Raw genomic sequence first — 19,688 nt, forward strand, 5'->3', positions numbered from 1 at the left:
TAGAAATAATATTATCACAATTAATGTCTGTCACCATTCTTAAACATATTGTTCAGCAGAAATTGCTAATCCAGTCATGTAATTTTTTTCTTTTTTTTTACTATTAGCAAGTTCAATTTTCCGAAATATGGAATGCATGCTTCTTCCATCTTTAATGATACAACAGGTTTTTAAAATATTAAAAGAAACTTGTATTTTGTATGAAAGAAAGAAAGAAATGTTTTATTTAACGACGCACTCAACACATTTTATTTACGGTTATATGGCGTCAGACATATGGTTAAGGACCACACAGATTTTGAGAGGAAACCCACTGTCGCCACTTCATGAGCTACTCTTTCCGATTGGCAGCAAGGGATCTTTTATTTGCGCTTCCCACAGGCAGGATAGCACAAACCATGGCCTTTGTTGAACCAGTTATGGATCACTGGTCGGTGCAAGTGGTTTACACCTACCCATTGAGCCTTGCGGAGCACTCACTCAGGGTTTGGAGTCGGTATCTGGATTAAAAATCCCATGCCTTGACTGGGATCTGAACCTTGACCTACCAGCCTGTAGACTGATGGCCTAACCATGACGCCACTGAGGCCGGGGTATTTTGTATGAAGGCAGTCGCCTAAAAGCACATACAAATGTTTTTTTAAAATTACAGTTTGCATTAATAAATTATCTTACAAAATAGGGAGGTGTGGTTGCAGCTTCAATCTTTTCTCAATCTGACTTACTTTAAGCAGCGAACTGTTTAAAGGGACACACCCTAGTTACGGCTAGTTGTTAACCATTACGGCGTTGTTTTGCGCTATTAAACCCATTTTTTCACAAATAAAATTGCACTTTACTTACCGTTTATTATTTAGAATATACATTTCCATTCACCTGAAGTGTTTTTTGGTAATCCTGGTGTTCGTAATACCACAAAATGCATTTTTCGTATTTCTTAAAAACAGACGCACGTTTGAGAAAAAAACGTTGAGCAGACAAGGTCTAATCTATTTTTAGACCGGATATTTCCATTTCAATGTCACAGACATTGGTATACCACGTGACCATTATCATTTTGGTTCGGTTTGTTTTCTTGTGCACTGTTCGCGCAATCAACATCCGATTTGTTGTTGTTCATTTGTGAGATTTTTCTTCACAGTTCGTGAACATTTTCAGTAACAATAAAGTTCAGACAAGTAAGTATCTCAATACAAAACGTTACAAACCCTTAAAACCAATAATTTTGCTAAGTCTTACGATATCTGGAGAGGGGATACAACCAGGACAGAACAGTTGGAACATGTCCAGGAGAGGTGAAAAGAACGCACCCCAAGTCTGTGAAATTTGTCGTGACGTAGGCATTGTTGTGCTTCGAGCGACATCTACTGGTGACATCAGAATACAAACTTTCAAAATTATTTCAAGCAATTGGGACATGGGGATTCCCATGGTATTTATCGATATAAAACCTGCTTTTTCACTCCATTTGATAAAAACGTGATCCAAGTGTGTTACAGGTTTGTAGATTAACCAAATTATAATTTATTTCGCTGGATGGAACTAGGGTGTGCGGCTTTAAAAAAAAAAAACCCCACTATGTGTTGTTTAACACAGGTTTGACTGCTAGCTTGTAACCATATAAATGTATAAACTCGGGTCTATATTTCAGTTTTTCTTTTTAATGGTTAGATCAAATTTTTTTTTAATTCTTTATTAGTACAAACTACTCACTACCTTGTTAATACTGTATGAAGGAGAATATATTAACACTGTAAATCAGGAAATTTTAGCGAGCATTAAATGTTAGCGAATTTAGCCTTAAGGCCATACAAATTGCTAATACAAAGTTTGTTTTGGATGTCAAACATTTAATAATTCTGACATATGGTCTCAGAGAGGAAACCTGCTACATTTTTCCATTTGTAGCAAGGGATCTTTTATATGCACCATCCCACAGACAGGATAGCACATACCACAGCCTTGATATACCAGTCATGCTGCACTGACCAGAACGAGAAATAAGTCCAATGATCCCACCGACAGGGATCAATCTCATACAGACCGCGCATCAAGCGAGCACTTTACCACTGGGCTGCACACCCCCCCCCCCTCTAAATTGTTAATATTTCATGACGCTAAATTTAAAAGAGACCTACAAAAGAATGTTCTGAAAAACTTTTGTGCGATTGTTTTGCTGGTGATTAACTGAACACACAACAACGGTTACCTGCTATTTATGATAACAATAGCTCGCTAGCATACATATTACTGCAATTCTTGAAAAAAATTTAGTCTGTAAGCTACATAATGTCAGGATATATCAAAATTATTCTTTCAGCCAATCCTATAAATTAAAACTTTTTTATTTTTAAAATATGATAATGCGCACCTTGCTCAACTTTTATGTCCTTAATATTTCACTTTTAAGATTTCACAAAATGTTAAGATCACTAATATTTTATGATTTACAGTATATCATTTATAATTATTGACAAAAAAACACAAAACATAAACAAAATAAACATGAAAGAAAATTAGAAAATTTGTTTTTAATTTCATCATTATTCACACTTACCTAGTGCTAGCACATCAACAATGCTATACAACCCTGAGTTATAACCTCTGGGTCTCGTACAGCATTGTTGTTGTGCTAGCACAGTAAGTTGAATGAAACTAACAAACAATAATGGATGATGATTAGTGCCATAATTAAAAAAAAACGGTGTTAACTCATACTGAACACCTCCCGTAACAAGGGGTCGAGTTTGCCGATGTCCAGTTTCGAGGCAATCATTGCACTTTCCTCCCCGAGCGACCGCACATCGCGCAGCATGAGCAACAGTTTTGGGTAGAGCTGGTGCGCCTCGAACACCGAATTCACTGACTCCAGGTAGGCCTTTAGCCACATGGAATACTTCTCCTGGCCCTGGGAGACGGTCAGTTTGTTGACGAGGCCGTGGCGGTCAGGCGAGAACAGCTCGATGATGAAGAGCAACACCATGATGACACGGTCACTCCGGGTCATCTCGCGCAGACACTTCACGAAGTGCATGTGTTTTAGGTACATGTCCTTGCTGATGGATTTCTTTATCACGTCCGGGTCCAGGCTGTTCTTCTGACCGTCGGCCGTCTTGTACTTCCACTGCTGTTTGTTGTCATCGAACCCCATCGCCGACCGCAGCACAAAGATCTCCATGATTCCACCCTGATGGACAACCAAAAAAGACAGAAAAATATTTTTAAAAACCAAATATTTAACTGTTTAAGGGGCCATAGCAAAAGTATATGAAGCCAAAAGAGACTAAATCATTTAGTCTCTCTGCAGACCCTCCCCCCACCCCCACCAAGAGCAACTTTGGCTTCACATTGGTGGACATGCCCAAGGTGCTATGTGAACCAGTTTGTTTATGTTGAAAGAGACAGGAAGAGCTTTGGCCCGTTTACCTTCAACAAAAACAAAAATAAAGAATAGCTAAATATAAATAAAAAGAATGTTCCTTTTTTTTAAATCTCTTTAATACAATGAAAGTTTTGATAAAACCAACTAATCACGATCTTAAAATTAAAGTTTTGATATTAAACAGGGCTCAATGCATTTTCTGAGCAGTTTCGTAAGGTTTTTCACAGAGGCGTTATTAGAACTAAATTGGATAGTTATATATATGGCAACACTGAATGGTAATACACTGCCTGTTGAATTAGCGGCAACACGCTTCGTAGCCATTACGATGACAACAAACATTATAATAGCACGTCATTTTATAAACTCCATGTGCTTTTTTAACAATATAAATATCCCACAAGTCTTACTTCGGCAAATGTTAAACAGTCGGGACAATTCAGCCTGTTACATTCTCGGAAACCGAAAGTAGTCGACATTTTCTGAATGAGAATGAGTTACTTCCCTTATGTTATTTTGGCAAAACGGGATATATTTTTTTTTATAATTACAAAAATGTCATTTAACAGGAGAAATTGTCTCCCGTGCAGGTGGTTGGAGATTTGATCAAATACCGGGTGTGTATATACATATATATATATATATATATATACGATAATCGGCACCATTTCCCACCATTCCTCAAAGGGTATGTCGTTTTTTATTTCCAATTTTGGAGGAAACAATTCCCAATCTGAATGTAAATAATTCTCAGTTTTATTATTATATAAAGATATATTTTGAAAATGATACAAAACACTTGACAAAAAACCCTTCCCTCCCTGTAATGTTTCATAATGCAAAGTAGATATGTTAATTTGAATAAATAGAAGTACATGTATAATATTACTCTTTTATATTCCAACTTAGTTTAAAAAGATGTTCTTGAAATGAAACTGAAAATGCCTAATTTTTGGAAAAACAATGCTAAAATTCCCAAAGTGAAAGCCACGGGAGTCAAGTCAAATTTGAGAAATAAAACACTGGTTATAGATGGGTCAGTGTGAAACCAGAAATGGACTGTCACTAAATAATATATTCCTACAGCATTTGAGGTAAAATTTACACAGGATGCCATGAAGGATCTTAACATATACTCTGTCAAAAAAGAAATGCATAGGAGAAATATTCATGGAATTACCTCTTTAATACAAAGTGGCATAATTTCGTTATTAATGATCGTATTACAGTCAAATTTGACATGAGTATGTGACAATGTTCTTGCTATGGTCTGACGGCAGTAGAGGCATTTTCGTCACCAAACAGCGTTGCATGAGGGCACTGAAATCAGTACCTTGTGTGGCCACCAGCAGCAGCAATCATTGCGCGACATCTCCTTGGCATAGACTGAATGAGTCTCTGAATCTGGGCATGTGGAATCCTATAGTACTATCGGAAATAGAATAAAAATGATTTTCGTCAATTATTTCTTACCTATTAAACTGACAAGTAAATATTTAATAAATATCTATTTAATGATAGTCTACCTAATTTAGCATTTACTTGTTTGGGCGCTTATTGATGCTCAAGGTGGTGTTTACTCTTGAAATTAAAAGAAAGATGTCAGTAAACAGGTGATTTGTGTACTTTATTGGAACAGACTATAACAAATTTTGGTCAACATGTGTCAATTTCATTGCTGTTATGTACAATATGTGAGGGACTCTTTCTGATGATGGTTTGCCCCTATCCCTCTCCAAAACAAACTATTTGTAGTCATTTATAAGTAACTTTTGAGCAAAACTGTCAAGAGCCATTCTGAGTTTGTGATCTATTATACCGGTATTAAAGGTGCTATCTCAATGTTGCACAATGACAGCTATTGCAAATATGTTTTTTATTTATTTATTTTTATAAAATTTTGATTTAACATTTAAAGAAGACACCTTTAACAATATTGCCCATAAAAGATTATAGGAAATAATTTTATCTACTGGTAGAAAATACATTTTTATTGGAGAATCTTTATCACAGCTCGCATTATATAGCACCTTTAAAATGTTGCAAGATTGTGTAAATTTCTAATGTACTATATTGTATTGAATTTATATTCAATAAATATGCTTGTCATAATTAATAATTTATGCTGCAATTCAAAATAATCCGTTAACTTGCAGTTTTAAATTAAAAGTTTGTTTAAGGGTAAATACAAGTGACACATATCGATCAACGTGTTATAGTCTGTTCCAATAAAGGTCACAAATCACCTGTTTACTGACATCTTTAGGTTAATTTCAAGAGTAAACACTACCTTGTACATCAATGAGAGCCCAAGCAAGCAAATGCTAAATTAGGTAAAGTATCATTGAATGGGTATTTACAAAATACTTACTTGTCAGTTTAATATGAAAGAAATAATCGACGAAAATAATTTTTATTCTATTTCCGACAGTACTTTAGTCTATTCTTCCTGCAGTGCATGTGACAGTTGCAGAAGCGCCTGAGGCTCCGGGTCACACTGGCGTACACATCTGTCCAGTTCGTCCCATAGATGTTTAATGGGGTTGAGATCTGGCATTCTTGATGGACATGGCAGCATATTAATGTTCTCATTCTGTAGGAAATCCATTGTTACATGTGCCATATGCGGCCTGGCATTGTCCTGCTGAAAGAGTTCTCTCTGTCGATCCAAAATGGGAAGCATGTGATGGCTAAGAATTTCATCCCGGTAGCATACAGCTGTCAGGTTGCCTTGTACGAATACAAGTTCACTTCTGCCGGTGTATGTGATGGCTCCCTACATCATGACACTTCCTCCACCGAATCTGTCAACTTTGGCGACACAGTTGTTGGCAAAATGTTCATTGTGGTGTCTGTAAACACGTTGTCATCCATCACGTCGCTGTAGACGGAAACGTGACTCGTCGCTGAACCATACTCGTCGCCAGTTTCCCAAAGTTTCACCCCTGTACATTCGTGCACCAGCTAACAATTTCAATGTTGACGTCGCAGGACCGGGCCAACATACAGTCTCCTAGCCCGTAAACCAGCTTCTCGAAGTCGGTTCCAAATGGTTTGTGCGGATACCCTTCTCAAACCAAGTATGCATCCAGCAGTGTTCGTTGCTGTGGCACTTTGGTGACGCAAGTACAGAACCCGGATGTAGCGATCTTGTGCTGCAGTTGTTATGCGAGGTCTTCCACTTCTGGGCCGGTCTTCAGCTGATTAAAACTGCTGGTCCCAGAGACGAGAAATGGTGCTATGATGGACGTTCATGTGGCATGCGACTCCTGACTACGATTCACCTAACTGGAGGCGGCCTATTGCAATGTTTCGATGCGGCAGGCTTAGTCTTGGCATCTTATAACTCGTCTACGTCAAAATGGAAATGAGGCATCATTGCGAGCATTGCAGCTTTAAATACCCATCATTACCCCAATCTTTTCCACGAGTTTCACGTGCATTCGCCAAAATCTGACCATTTCACGCCGATTTCCTGCAAATTTGTTTTAGTGTGCATTTGGGCATGCTGTCCCATTCCAGGAACATTAACAAACATGGTCATTCAGCAACATTGTACAAAAAAACTATATTTTGTAAAATCAAACACTTTTCTTCTTTCCATATCACCTATGCGTTTCTTTTTTGACAGAGTATATCTTATAATAATGCATACCAATGGATGATCGGGTAACGACAACCATACAGTGCCAGCAAGATGTTTGTCAGTCATCGAGCAAAGAGCTTTGGCACTTTACTTTGCTCAACAGCATATTCGCTGAAGAGCAGAATCGAAAAAACCTCAAACGACCTACTTGCCCACCTGCGGTGTACAAGTGTGTACGTCAAATATGTGTGTAAATCGCTGGCACAAGCTACTGTATATTATGTAATCAGTTTTGTATGTGATGTTAAAATATGTTCTATGGATCACTGATCTGAAATAAAAACCTATTATTATTATTTAGTGTTCAGTAAAAAGCTCTTGATCCTGCAAACACTGGCTATATTGAAAGGTTATGGCAACCGATAAAGCAAAATGAAAACCTGCTGTTTGCACATGTCACCCCTCATGTGACATAAGCCTGATTTGCCATGATTACTTTAGACTAGATTTTAAATTGCATATCCAATATCGATACCATGGTATATTACAGCTATATCGATACCATTATATATTACAGCTATATCGATACCATTATATATTACAGCTATATCGATACCATTATTACAGCTATATCGTAAAGTAAAGTTTGTTTTATTTAACGACGCCACTAGAGCACATTGATTTTTTATCTTATCATCGGCTATTGGACGTCAAACATATGGTCATTCTGACACTGTTTTTAGAGGAAACCCGCTGTCGCCACATAGGCTACTCTTTTTACGACAGGCAGCAAGGGATCTTTTATTTGCGCTTCCCACAGGCAGGATAGCACAAACCATGGCCTTTGCTGAACCAGTTATGGATCACTGGTCGGTGCAAGTGGTTTACACCTACCCATTGAGCCTTGCGGAGCACTCACTCAGGGTTTGGAGTCGGTATCTGGATTAAAAATCCCATGCCTCGACTGGGATCCGAACCCAGTACCTACCAGCCTGTAGACCGATGGCCTGCCACGACGCCACCGAGGCCGGTAGCTATATCGATACCATGGTATATTACAGCTATATCGATACCATTATATATTACAGCTATATCGATACCATTATATATTACAGCAATATCGATACCATGGTATATTACAGCTATATCGATACCATGGTATATTACAGCTATATCGATACCATGGTATATTACAGCTATATCGATACCTTGGTATATTACAGCTATATCGATACCATGGTATATTACAGCTAGATCAATACCTTTGTATATTACAGCTATATCGATACCGTGGTATATTACAGCTAGATCAATACCTTGGTATATTACAGCTATATCGATACCATGGTATATTACAGCTATATCGATACCATGGTATATTACAGCTACATGTGTATATCGATACCATGGTATATTACAGCTATATCGATACCATGGTACATTACAGCTACATTGTATATCGTTACCATGGTATATTACAGCTATACTTTGGACTAATTTTAAAATTGTATTTTCAATATTGTAGTTTCAATACAGCTAGTAGGCCTATATGGAAATAAAATTGAGTGTCAATATATGACAATAATTACATATATATGTACATATTTATTAATTAGAGAGGCGTTTCAGTGGGAGAGTCCTGACAAATTTAACATCTACTGTATACCTATGTCTATAAGTAAAACAAATTTCATCAAAATGTTATTTTATCACTTGGGGGGGGGGGGGGGGGGGGTCGACTTATAAGGGGGTCAGAAAATTACATTTTTAATTTTTGTTTTTTAAATTAATTTTTTGAGGAAGCTATTGCAAGTATGCTTCTGTTAAGTGAAACTTAGTTTTGCTAACAGTAAACTAGATTTTCATGTAATAAAATTTTAATTTACATTTCCTGGCATACATTGTGTAGGTTGTGAGTTGTTTGATTTAAATCATTTGATTTAAATCATTGATTTAAATCATGATTTAAATCACTGCAATTTTTTTTTTTAAATCATGCATTTCGATTTTTTTTTTTTTGATTACGTTTCAATTGATTTTTATGATTACTGCATTTATTTTTATTGATTATTTTGTAAACATGTGATTTATCAATTAACTTGCAGTACAAAAAATGAAGTGTTATTTCAAATCAATTGTTACTTATGCTAGATAATATAAGTTGTAGAAACATCACGAGGGGTATATGGCTTTTTATGTACCCTGTGTGTTCTTTTACCCCGAGCCGAAGGAGTAGAACTTGTGTTTTCGACATTCGGACTTGTACAGTCAAAAATACGAAACTGACTCGGCACCGAAAAAGCAGGGAAACTTGTCTTCATGTACAAATTGTTGAACAGCAAAAAGCAATGTTTGTAGACACTTGTGACATGTTATGCAGTTTGCTTACCTGTCAAACTTGGTACACTGTTTTGGACATTGGCAAGTAAACACGTAAGGACATACCATTTGTGACACTGAGAACACATTGTTTTTGTTCAATAAAAGTATTAAAATACTATTTAGTTGCCTCATTGCTAGATGTTCGAGGTATTTCCTTTCAGAATGCAGTGAAGCTTCCAAATCGTGTATTTAATAGGGAGCAAGTATTCAATTCAGAAGTTCCAAATTAAAGTAAAAAAAATAAAAAAATAAAATAAATCTGATTTAAATTTTAAAAATCCGATTTTTTTCAACCCTGATTTATATATATATGTATCATATAGATAAGACTTGTTAAATATTGTAAATATTGCTAAAAATAAGAATTATGTCAAATTAAATGTCTTGCCTACCATAAAGGTATTCAATGTCACCGATTGTAGCATCCATAAGGTGTTCATCTTGAAAACAATTATCTTAGACTAGAACTATATTTCAATGTGATCTGAATCATAAATTGGATCTAAGCGAAATCTAAAAGAAACATACATCATGGAAAGAAGAAAACGAGACGCAAATGTTTAAATATTAATAATATACTTCAGATTATGGGGCTAAATGTTCATAAAGTATCAAAGAGATCATCAACAAGACTATCCAAGGTTATTATAGTCCGTCCCATCCTCATGTAGAAATGTTTTTCGTAAATAATTTCGGTTTGGTCTGACGTAAGAAGAAAAGTAAAAGTGTTTTGGAAATAACAAAAAACTACCATTTTTGTGTGCAATTAAAAAGAAATTGGATCAGAAATAAATAAAACTGTAATACAAACCATAGTAAGAAAATAATGCTTACAGCGTTATGGCCCCCATTTTGTATGTTTTATGGACTGGTATAGTCTTTGCTATATGAGATAACTCTTGATTATTTTCTTGTTCCTCCCTCTGTAGTGAAATTAATCATATAAAGTTATCTCGTATCAAGACTACCAGTCCATAAAACCAAAATGGTGACCATAACGATGTAAGCTGGGTTTTTTGGTTTTTTACTATGGTATGTATTACAGTTTTATTTATTTCAAAACTGAATATTTTTTTGGGGTCGTTTTTTGTTATTTCCAAAACACTTTTACTTTTCTTCTTATGTCAAACCAAACCGAAATTATTTACAAAAAACATTTCTATAGGCGGATGGGATGGACTATTGGTCTTGTAGTTAGTGAGAAATCAAATGGAGCTAAACACAAAACTTTACAAATAATGTTAAGCTAAATGCTAAAATATTTCAAGTAAAAGTGTTTAATTTATTCATTTTCGATTCTTTTCACGTGCTGTGATAAACAACCTCACATTATAAATCAAATTTTATTTACCTAGGACTTGTAGTCTGTGAGAAACTGATGTAAATTATGCGAAACTTTAATATTAAAACTTTAGCACAAAAGCCGACGCCATCACAAAAGTAATACCTATAATTCTGTGTTTTTCTGCGTAATGGTAAGACAAAAAGCAGGAAAACAAACAACAGAAAAAGACAAAAAGTATTGTTAAAAGCTATAACAACCAATCTATCAGTATCATGGATTTCTGGCACTTTGTTGATAAAAACATTTGAGGCATATGAATGCAAAACATGGGGTTTTTTCCCTTCTATTCTTTCTTTATTTTACTTTTAAATGAATAAAAAAAATTGTAATTTTTTTTGAATAAACAATGGCATATTTCTATTTGAAAATCTGGGGCTGGTAAAATACAGATTTTATATAATAAAGATTTTACCACCTCAGATTTGAGTAGACATCCAATCAGATTAGTTCTTACAAATGTGTTGACTAGGATAAAAACAATAAATGGTTAATAAAATAGATAGGTCATCATAATTATCCTGTTCAAAATTAACAGGGAATTGTGCTTGGCAAACAGAGTTTCCCATTCTGACCTTTTCAGGAAAAAGCCGATATCCTACATGTATGTCTATTTTATTTATTTATATGTATTCTGTAAAATACAATGCAGCTCATATCAATAACTTCAAAGATTTCTGTGCAATTATTCAACCACCACCACCACCACCACCCTCCAAAATAATAATTTTTTTTAAAGATACAATGCTGCATCAATTCTGGAACTTTGGTCTGACCAGAGACCACGGGACGATACCGCACCTTTAAAAGACTAATCTGATCCTCCTGGGAAAGCACTTTGAACTCTGGCAGGAGCTTGGACCACCTGATCAAGCGTCGTATAAAAATGTCCGTCAGATTGAACAACTCGGTGGTGGTCTTGTCCTCGGTGGTCAGCTTGCTGACCTGTGTGTTGGTGTAGGGCGCGTCAAAGATCGTGCTGTATACCTCTGTCATGTTCTCGATGTTCGCGCGCATCTCGTCTGACATGGGGCATGGGTATTGTTCGTCGGGCTGTTCGGTCTTGGCGAAGACGAGTTTCGGCGACGACGAAGACAAGTTTGAGCTGGAGGGGCTGGAATGGTCGTCGGAGTGGTAATTGGTGGTCACTTCGTTGGAGCTCGTCTGGGAGCACGTCACCACCTGCGGGTACACATCCTGCTCACTCAGCGACCGGTACTTCCGCCGCTCGCGACGCTTCGACAGCTCCTCGTCGCCTGGTAACAAAATATAAACCAGACAGTAGAAATTGAAATTAAAATCAAGCAAAGTCGGAATGTTAAATAAACAAGGAATCACTACAGGAAGCTGAAATTAATTCAAATATTGGTTAAATAAATTAATCTTGGCTAACAACATTTTTAGCCAAAGTTACGTACATATATGAAAATGCAAAATACTGCAATCAGTGGTGATTAATAGGCCAATGTACTTGTCATACGGTAGTAAAACATCTGGCGCACATCCTGAAACACAATGATGCCTGCCCTAGGGTGACCTACAATTGGGACAGATAGCACAATTTATTTTCCAAAACCTTTTACATTTAACAGACCTTTTCTAAAAATCAGTGAAGAACAGAACCTCTCTTAACCGATTACCTCTTAAAACTGGACTTTTTACAGTGTCCTTTTAAGAGGGGTTTCACTGTATCAAGTTATTGGCAGGTTTGTTCTATTACATACATTTTTTTTTTTTTAATCCGTATTATTTATTACCGTAAAAGCTGAACAACAAATTGGAAATGAGCAAACATTAAACGTTTGTATATAATGTTGGCCAAATATGTGCCAGTCCTACAAAGTGATCAAGGGATGTGTAACAAGAAACCAATACAACTGTTGAGGAGGAAGGTTTCATCTTAGCATTAAAATATATTGATCGAGGTCAGAAAATTAAGGTTTGTTTTGTTTAACAGCACCACTAGAGAACACTGATTTATTAATCATCAGCTATTGGATGTCAAACATTTGGTCATTTTTATTCTTACAAAGGAAACCAGCTACATTTTTCTGTTAGTAGCAAGGGATCTTTTATATGCACCAACCCAGACAGGATAGCACATACCACGGCCTTTGATATACCAGTCGTGGTGCACTGACTGGAACGAGAAATAGCCCAATGGGCCCATCGACGCGGATCGATCCCAAACTGACCTTGCATCAAGCGAGCGCTTTACCACATGTCTAGATCCCACCCCTGAGAGTGTCAGACGTCTACTTTAACACTGGGCTACATCCCGCCCCTGAGAGTGTCAGACGTCTACTTTAACACTGGGCTACATCCCGCCCCTGAGAGTGTCACAGGTGTACTTTAACACTAGGCTACATCCCGCCCCTGAGAGTGTCAGACGTCTACTTTAACACTGGGCTACATCCCGCCCCTGAGAGTGTCATAGGTGTACTTTAACACTAGGCTACATCCCGCCCCTGAGAGTGTCAGACATGTACTTTAACACTGGGCTACATCCCGCCCCTGAGAGTGTCAGACGTCTACTTTAACACTGGCTACATCCCGCCCCTGAGAGTGTCACAGGTGTACTTTAACACTAGGCTACATCCCGCCCCTGAGAGTGTCACAGGTGTACTTTAACACTAGGCTACATCTCGCCCCTGAGAGTGTCAGACGTGTACTTTAACACTGGGCTACATCCCGCCCCTGAGAGTGTCAGACGTGTACTTTAAGACTGGGCTACATCCCACCCCTGAGAGTGTCACAGGTGTACTTTAACACTGGGCTACATCCCGCCCCTGAGAGTGTCAGACGTCTACTTTAACACTGGGCTACATCCCGCCCCTGAGAGTGTCACAGGTGTACTTTAACACTAGGCTACATCCCGCCCCTGAGAGTGTCACAGGTTACTTTAACACTAGGCTACATCTCGCCCCTGAGAGTGTGACAGGTGTACTTTAACACTAGGCTACATCCCGCCCCTGAGAGTGTCACAGGTGTACTTTAACACTAGGCTACATCCCGCCCCTGAGAGTGTCAGACGTCTACTTTAATACTGGGCTACATCCCGCCCCTGAGAGTGTCACAGGTGTACTTTAACACTGGGCTACATCTCGCCCCTGAGAGTGTCAGACGTGTACTTTAACACTGGGCTACATCCCGCCCCTGAGAGTGTCAGACGTGTACTTTAACACTGGGCTACATCCCGCCCCTGAGAGTGTCAGACGTCTACTTTAACACTGGGCTACATCCCGCCCCTGAGAGTGTCAGACGTCTACTTTAACACTGGGCTACATCCCGCCCCTGAGAGTGTCACAGGTGTACTTTAACACTAGGCTACATCTCGCCCCTGAGAGTGTCAGACGTGTACTTTAACACTGGGCTACATCCCGCCCCTGAGAGTGTCAGACGTGTACTTTAACACTGGGCTACATCCCGTCCCTGAGAGTGTCAGACGTCTACTTTAACACTGGGCTACATCCCGCCCCTGAGAGTGTCAGACGTCTACTTTAACACTAGGCTACATCCCGCCCCTGAGAGTGTCACAGGTGTACTTTAACACTATGCTACATCCCGCCCCTGAGAGTGTCACAGGTGTACTTTAACACTGGGCTACATCCCACCCCTGAGAGTGTCAGACGTCTACGTTAAAAAATGGGCTACATCCCGCCCCTGAGAGTGTCAGACGTCTACTTTAACACTGGGCTACATCCCGCCCCTGAGAGTGTCAGATGTCTACTTTAACACTGGGCTACATCCCGCCCCTGAGAGTGTCAGACGTGTACTTTAACACTAGGCTACATCCCGCCCCTGAGAGTGTCAGACGTGTACTTTAACACTAGGCTACATCCCGCCCCTGAGAGTGTCACAGGTGTACTTTAACACTGGGCTACATCCCACCCCTGAGAGTGTCAGACGTCTACTTTAACACTGGGCTACATCCCGCCCCTGAGAGTGTCAGACGTCTACTTTAACACTGGGCTACATCCCGCCCCTGAGAGTGTCAGACGTCTACTTTAACACTAGGCTACATCCCGCCCCTGAGAGTGTCAGACGTCTACTTTAACACTGGGCTACATCCCGCCCCTGAGAGTGTCACAGGTGTACTTTAACACTTGGCTACGTCTCGCCTCTCTCCTGTTGAGGACAAAGGTTTAATCTTAGCATTAAAAAATATTGAGGTGTGAGTGGTACAGATTTAAAATGCCTGATCTTGTGTTAGTCCTTAATCGGAAAGCTATAGACATTCATAAAAATACAAAAAGTAAACATTAAATTTTAGTCCTAAATTCAGAAATTACAGGTATATTTATACAAAAAAATTAATTATATACAAAACTGGATTACTCAGGTGTAATGAGAAGTAAAAAATGATTAGTTCAAAATGTTTTCTTCTTTTCCTCTTTAAAAATATTGATCACTTTTATCAGTACCTGTAAATGCATGTTTAATAAGAAACAGAAAGAAATGCATATTTAATGAGGCTGTAACATACATCTTATCATTATTTTACTCATTGACATTAGATAATTCTATATTTAGGATCTGTATTTTTCCTGTGCCGTCACCTTGAAATGGTGAATATTGGTTGGAATCAAAATGTGATATTCACATGTCAATTTCCAAATTTTGTAGTTACATGTACTAGTGAAGATAGACTGACAACCGAGTTTCCGTAAAATCTGCCACTTTAAATGGTTCTCCGTGAGATGCATGCTATCTGATGTCACAGTAAAATCATGACTTTCTCAGAATGAAGTAAATGGATACATTACATTTTGGAAATTAACTCTTCATATAATTATATATGGAAAGGAAAGACACGCGTGTTTAAAGGCATATTGTCACAGACCACTGACCTATTTAATGGTCTAACAAAGTATTACCTGAGCAAAAATAATTTGATTGGTCCCTAAATGTACTTTATTCAACCATCTTCATAACCACCATACTCCATTTATTAATGATATTTTGTAAAAATAATTGAATTATGGCAATGGTCCATAATTCAAAAACTAAAATTGCTGAGAAGGTTGACATGGATTTCACTCCATCATGGTTCACTTAAGGTGAAGCAATAGCTAGATTTGGTTTCCAACAATTAATGTAATTTCTATTTATTATCTATTTTTAGAAATATAAGGTCCTTAAATCTGTGACAGTATGCCTTTAATGTCACTTCATCACATTTTACATACTTATTTCAACATTTGGTGAATAGAGCCAAAGAGGAAGGAATGATTAAGGAATGTTTTATTTAACGATGCACTGAAAACATTTTAATTATAGTTATATGGTTCAGGACCACACAGATAATGAGAGAGGAAACCCACTACCGTCATGCAATGTGATGCTCTTTATGATTTACAGCCAGGGACATCATCTTTTATATGCAGCATTCCATAGACAGGATAGTATGGAGCACAACATGTTGTGTGTGTTGTTAAATAAAACATTATTTCATCTTTCTTTTATTTATTACAAATCAATGTGAAAATAACCAAATACTGTAGTTTCAACCTTGATAGATCATCTTTAAGCAATTATAAGCTACAAACAGCAAAATAAAAATGGGAATTCAGGCCATAATTTTGACACATAGTCTTAGAGATGAAACCCGATGCCTTTTTTCATTAGTAGCAAGGGATCTTTTACATGCACCATCCCACAGACAGGATAAGACATACCACAGCCTTTGATATACCAGTTGTGGTGCACTGGCTGGAATGAGAAATAGCCCAATGGGCCCACCGACGAGGATCAATCCCAGACGGACTATTCATCATGTCTTTGGGAAATTGCAAATAAAAGATTCCTTATTGATAATATAAAATGTAGTGAGTTTCCTCGGAAGACTACAATGTCACAATTACCAAATGTCTGACATTCAATAGCCAGTGAAGAATTTACCAATATGCTCTAGTGGTATCGTTAAACCAAAAACCCAAAAGGTTTGACAAATTTAAGGATAAATATATACTTTCCGGAAAAGACAAACAGTGACGAGATCAGACTTGCTATCCTCCATTAACTAATGACATTTATTTTAACTGACTGGCAAGATGGAGTAGAGAAATTTGATGGCAGTGAGTGCAAGGAGCTTTCGCATGTTGTCAACAGAAACTAACTGAAGATTAATGAGTACTCTTTACTGGTAGACTTAACTGGTAACTGAAGCTGTATATACTTGCAATGTAGTGGTATAGCCATCAGACTTAAAGGGACATACCCTAGTTTTTAAACACTAACGCATATTTTTGACTACTATAACCGTTTTTGATAACTTAAATAGAAATATACAAACAAACAAACAAGATACTAACTAATGACATTGATTTTTAACTGATGGTAAGAGGAACCGAGAGGAATTAAATGATAATGAGTACAAGAGGCTTTCACGTATTATTAACGGAAACCAGCAGAAGGTTAATGAGTGCTCTTTATAGAAAGACTTAACCTAAGCTTGAGTTCCAACTCCCACCCACAGCGAGTTTGACAACTCAGTGGATAAGGCCACTACAATGACTTCTCTTTCGTGATCACCAACCATTAACAACTAACCATTAACCCACTGTCCTGGACAGATAGCCCACAAAGCCGAGGTCAGGCTTAATTCTGCCAGAAAATAATTTGAGGGTGCGTAATAAAAACAAAACAGATTATAATTGCCACTGCTAGGTGGTTATGGATTTGAATTCTTTTTAAACTAAACACTGCATTTCATGAACTTTGACAATTTTTAAACAGTACATGTAGTTCTAACCTAAATTGGATATAAACATGTTGTCTTAGACAGATAGCCGAGGTTGATGAAGGCAAACTGTATGTATTAAGGGGGCTTCCAGGGATAGTAAAGCCACTATAGGGATGTGGTTAAAGTTTGTTTTGTTTAAAATTAGTCTGTTTTGTTTAACAACACCACTAGAGCACACTGATTTGTAATCATCGGCTATTGGATGTCAAATATTTGGCAATTCTGACATATATTCTTAGAGAGCAAACCAGATCTTTTATATGCAACATCCCACAGACAGGACAGCACATAAAGGTTTCTGCCAGAGGTTAAAACATTTTTTTTTTTATTTAAACTTTTGACAAAATTAATTACTGTATGATTTTCTTAACCCTAACCCTAAATTACCCATTTTCTTTCTGGGGGAGCCCCCCCCCCCCCCCCCCCCATGCATACCCCCTGTTGACTGTAGTTGCATTCAAATCTATAGCGCCATACCCAAAATTTTCTTTCTGGCAGAAATACTGCTGACATACTATGACTTTTGATATATCAGTCGTGGTGCACTGGCTGGAATGACAAATAGCCGAATGGGCCCACCAACAGGAATCAATCCCAAACCGACCATGCATCAAGCGAGTGCTTTATGTCCCGCCCCATATACCAACTAATGAAATATATCTTTAACTGATGGCAAGATGGAACTGAGAGAAACTTAATGGTAATGAGCATACAAGAGACTTTGGCCTGTTTTTCAATGAAAACGAGCTGAAGGTTAAGTAATGCTCTTTGTAAAAAGCCCTAACTGTTGTCACATTATAATGGACACCCACTGAGAATCCAGTCTTTCTTCATCCCACTGGACAGACACTTCTTGAGACGACAACCAGAACAGAACTTTCGTGTGTGAGAGTCGAGTTTACAGTTGCCATCAAAGCTGCAGGTGAACGACTGAAATAAATAAGAAATAATATATATATATATATATACTCAAGGAAAAAAGTTCCTGTGCTCCAAATAATTGCATGTAGAATATTGTTTACTTCAAATCTGGTCATACATCTTTCAGTAAATAAACGTGTAACCACTCTCTTTGATATGACAGCGGTGTCCTGTCAATTGCACGAGCCATTCATGCTTTGTGATCACAAGTTGCATTACTAGCATTCTTGATCACGTGCTCCTGTTTGACATCATTTTTCTTATCATTGGACACTAAAACTATTGAATGGATTCTCATCACTGAGCAGACAAGGTCTAATCTATTTTTAGACCGGATATTTTCATTTCAATGTCACAGACGTTGGTATACCACGTGACCATTATCATTTTGGTTCGGTTTGTTTTCTCGTGCACTGTTCGCGCAATCTACATCCGATTTGTTGTTGTTCATTTGTGAGATTTTTCTTCACAGTTCGTGAACATTTTCAGTAACAATAAAGTTCAGACAAGTAAGTATCTCAATACAAAACGTTACAAACCCTTAAAACCAATAATTTTGCTAAGTCTTACGATATCTGGAGAGGGGATACAACCAGGACAGAACAGTTGGAACATGTCCAGGAGAGGTGAAACGAACGCACCCCAAGTCTGTGAAATTTGTCGTGACGTAGGCATTGTTGTGCTTCGAGCGACTGTAGGCATTGTTGTGCTTCGAGCGACGTCTACCGGTGACATCAAAATACTAACTTTCAAAATTAGTTCAAGCAATTGGGACATGGGGATTCCCATGGTATTTATCGATATAAAACCTGCTTTTTCACTCCATTTGATAAAAACGTGATCTAAGTGTGTTACAGGTTTGTAGATTAACCAAATTATAATTTATTTTCGCTGGATGGAACTAGGGTGTGCGGCTTTAAGTACAGGCTGAATATAAGTTAAAAATAATATTATCTTAAATTAAGTGGCAGGTATTTTTTACCACACTTTTTTAACAGTTACACAGTTTTGGAGTTAAGCACTTTATAAATGTTATCCTTTTGTGCATTTCACAAATGAAAATTGGCAACATTCACTCCTAGTAGCTTATGAGTTTCAATGTTTTTAATTCCTGTTTGTTTGACATAAAGATCCAAGTTTAATCCACAATACCTTCTGAATAGTTGTTAGTAACATGCACTTTGTTTGGTTTTCATTAAAAAAAAATTACTGTTAAAATTTCACCAGTCTTCCATGTTTTTAAGGTCATCATAAAGTGTTCCTTGTAGTACATCTTGCACATGTACATTCTAACTTATATATATAACATAAACAAATAAGGAATCACTGC

General features: G+C 37.6%; 1 protein-coding gene across 1 annotated transcript in view; it reads right to left on the reverse strand.

Annotated features, from left to right (window-relative positions):
• Nucleotides 1-2,562: 2,562 nt before the first annotated feature.
• LOC121383129 (nuclear hormone receptor HR96-like) overlaps nucleotides 2,563-19,688 on the reverse strand; it is a 151,753-nt gene continuing 134,627 nt past the window's right edge. The window contains exons 5-7 of the mRNA XM_041512934.1: nucleotides 18,250-18,367; nucleotides 11,494-11,948; nucleotides 2,563-3,187 (exon numbers count right to left, since the gene is read on the reverse strand). Of these exons, the coding sequence (XP_041368868.1) occupies nucleotides 2,708-3,187; nucleotides 11,494-11,948; nucleotides 18,250-18,367 (1,053 nt within the window). The 3' untranslated portion in view covers nucleotides 2,563-2,707. The remainder of the gene's footprint in view (nucleotides 3,188-11,493; nucleotides 11,949-18,249; nucleotides 18,368-19,688) is intronic.

The sequence above is a fragment of the Gigantopelta aegis genome, chromosome 10 (genome assembly GCF_016097555.1).
Source record: "Gigantopelta aegis isolate Gae_Host chromosome 10, Gae_host_genome, whole genome shotgun sequence".
NCBI lineage: Eukaryota > Metazoa > Mollusca > Gastropoda > Neomphalida > Peltospiridae > Gigantopelta > Gigantopelta aegis.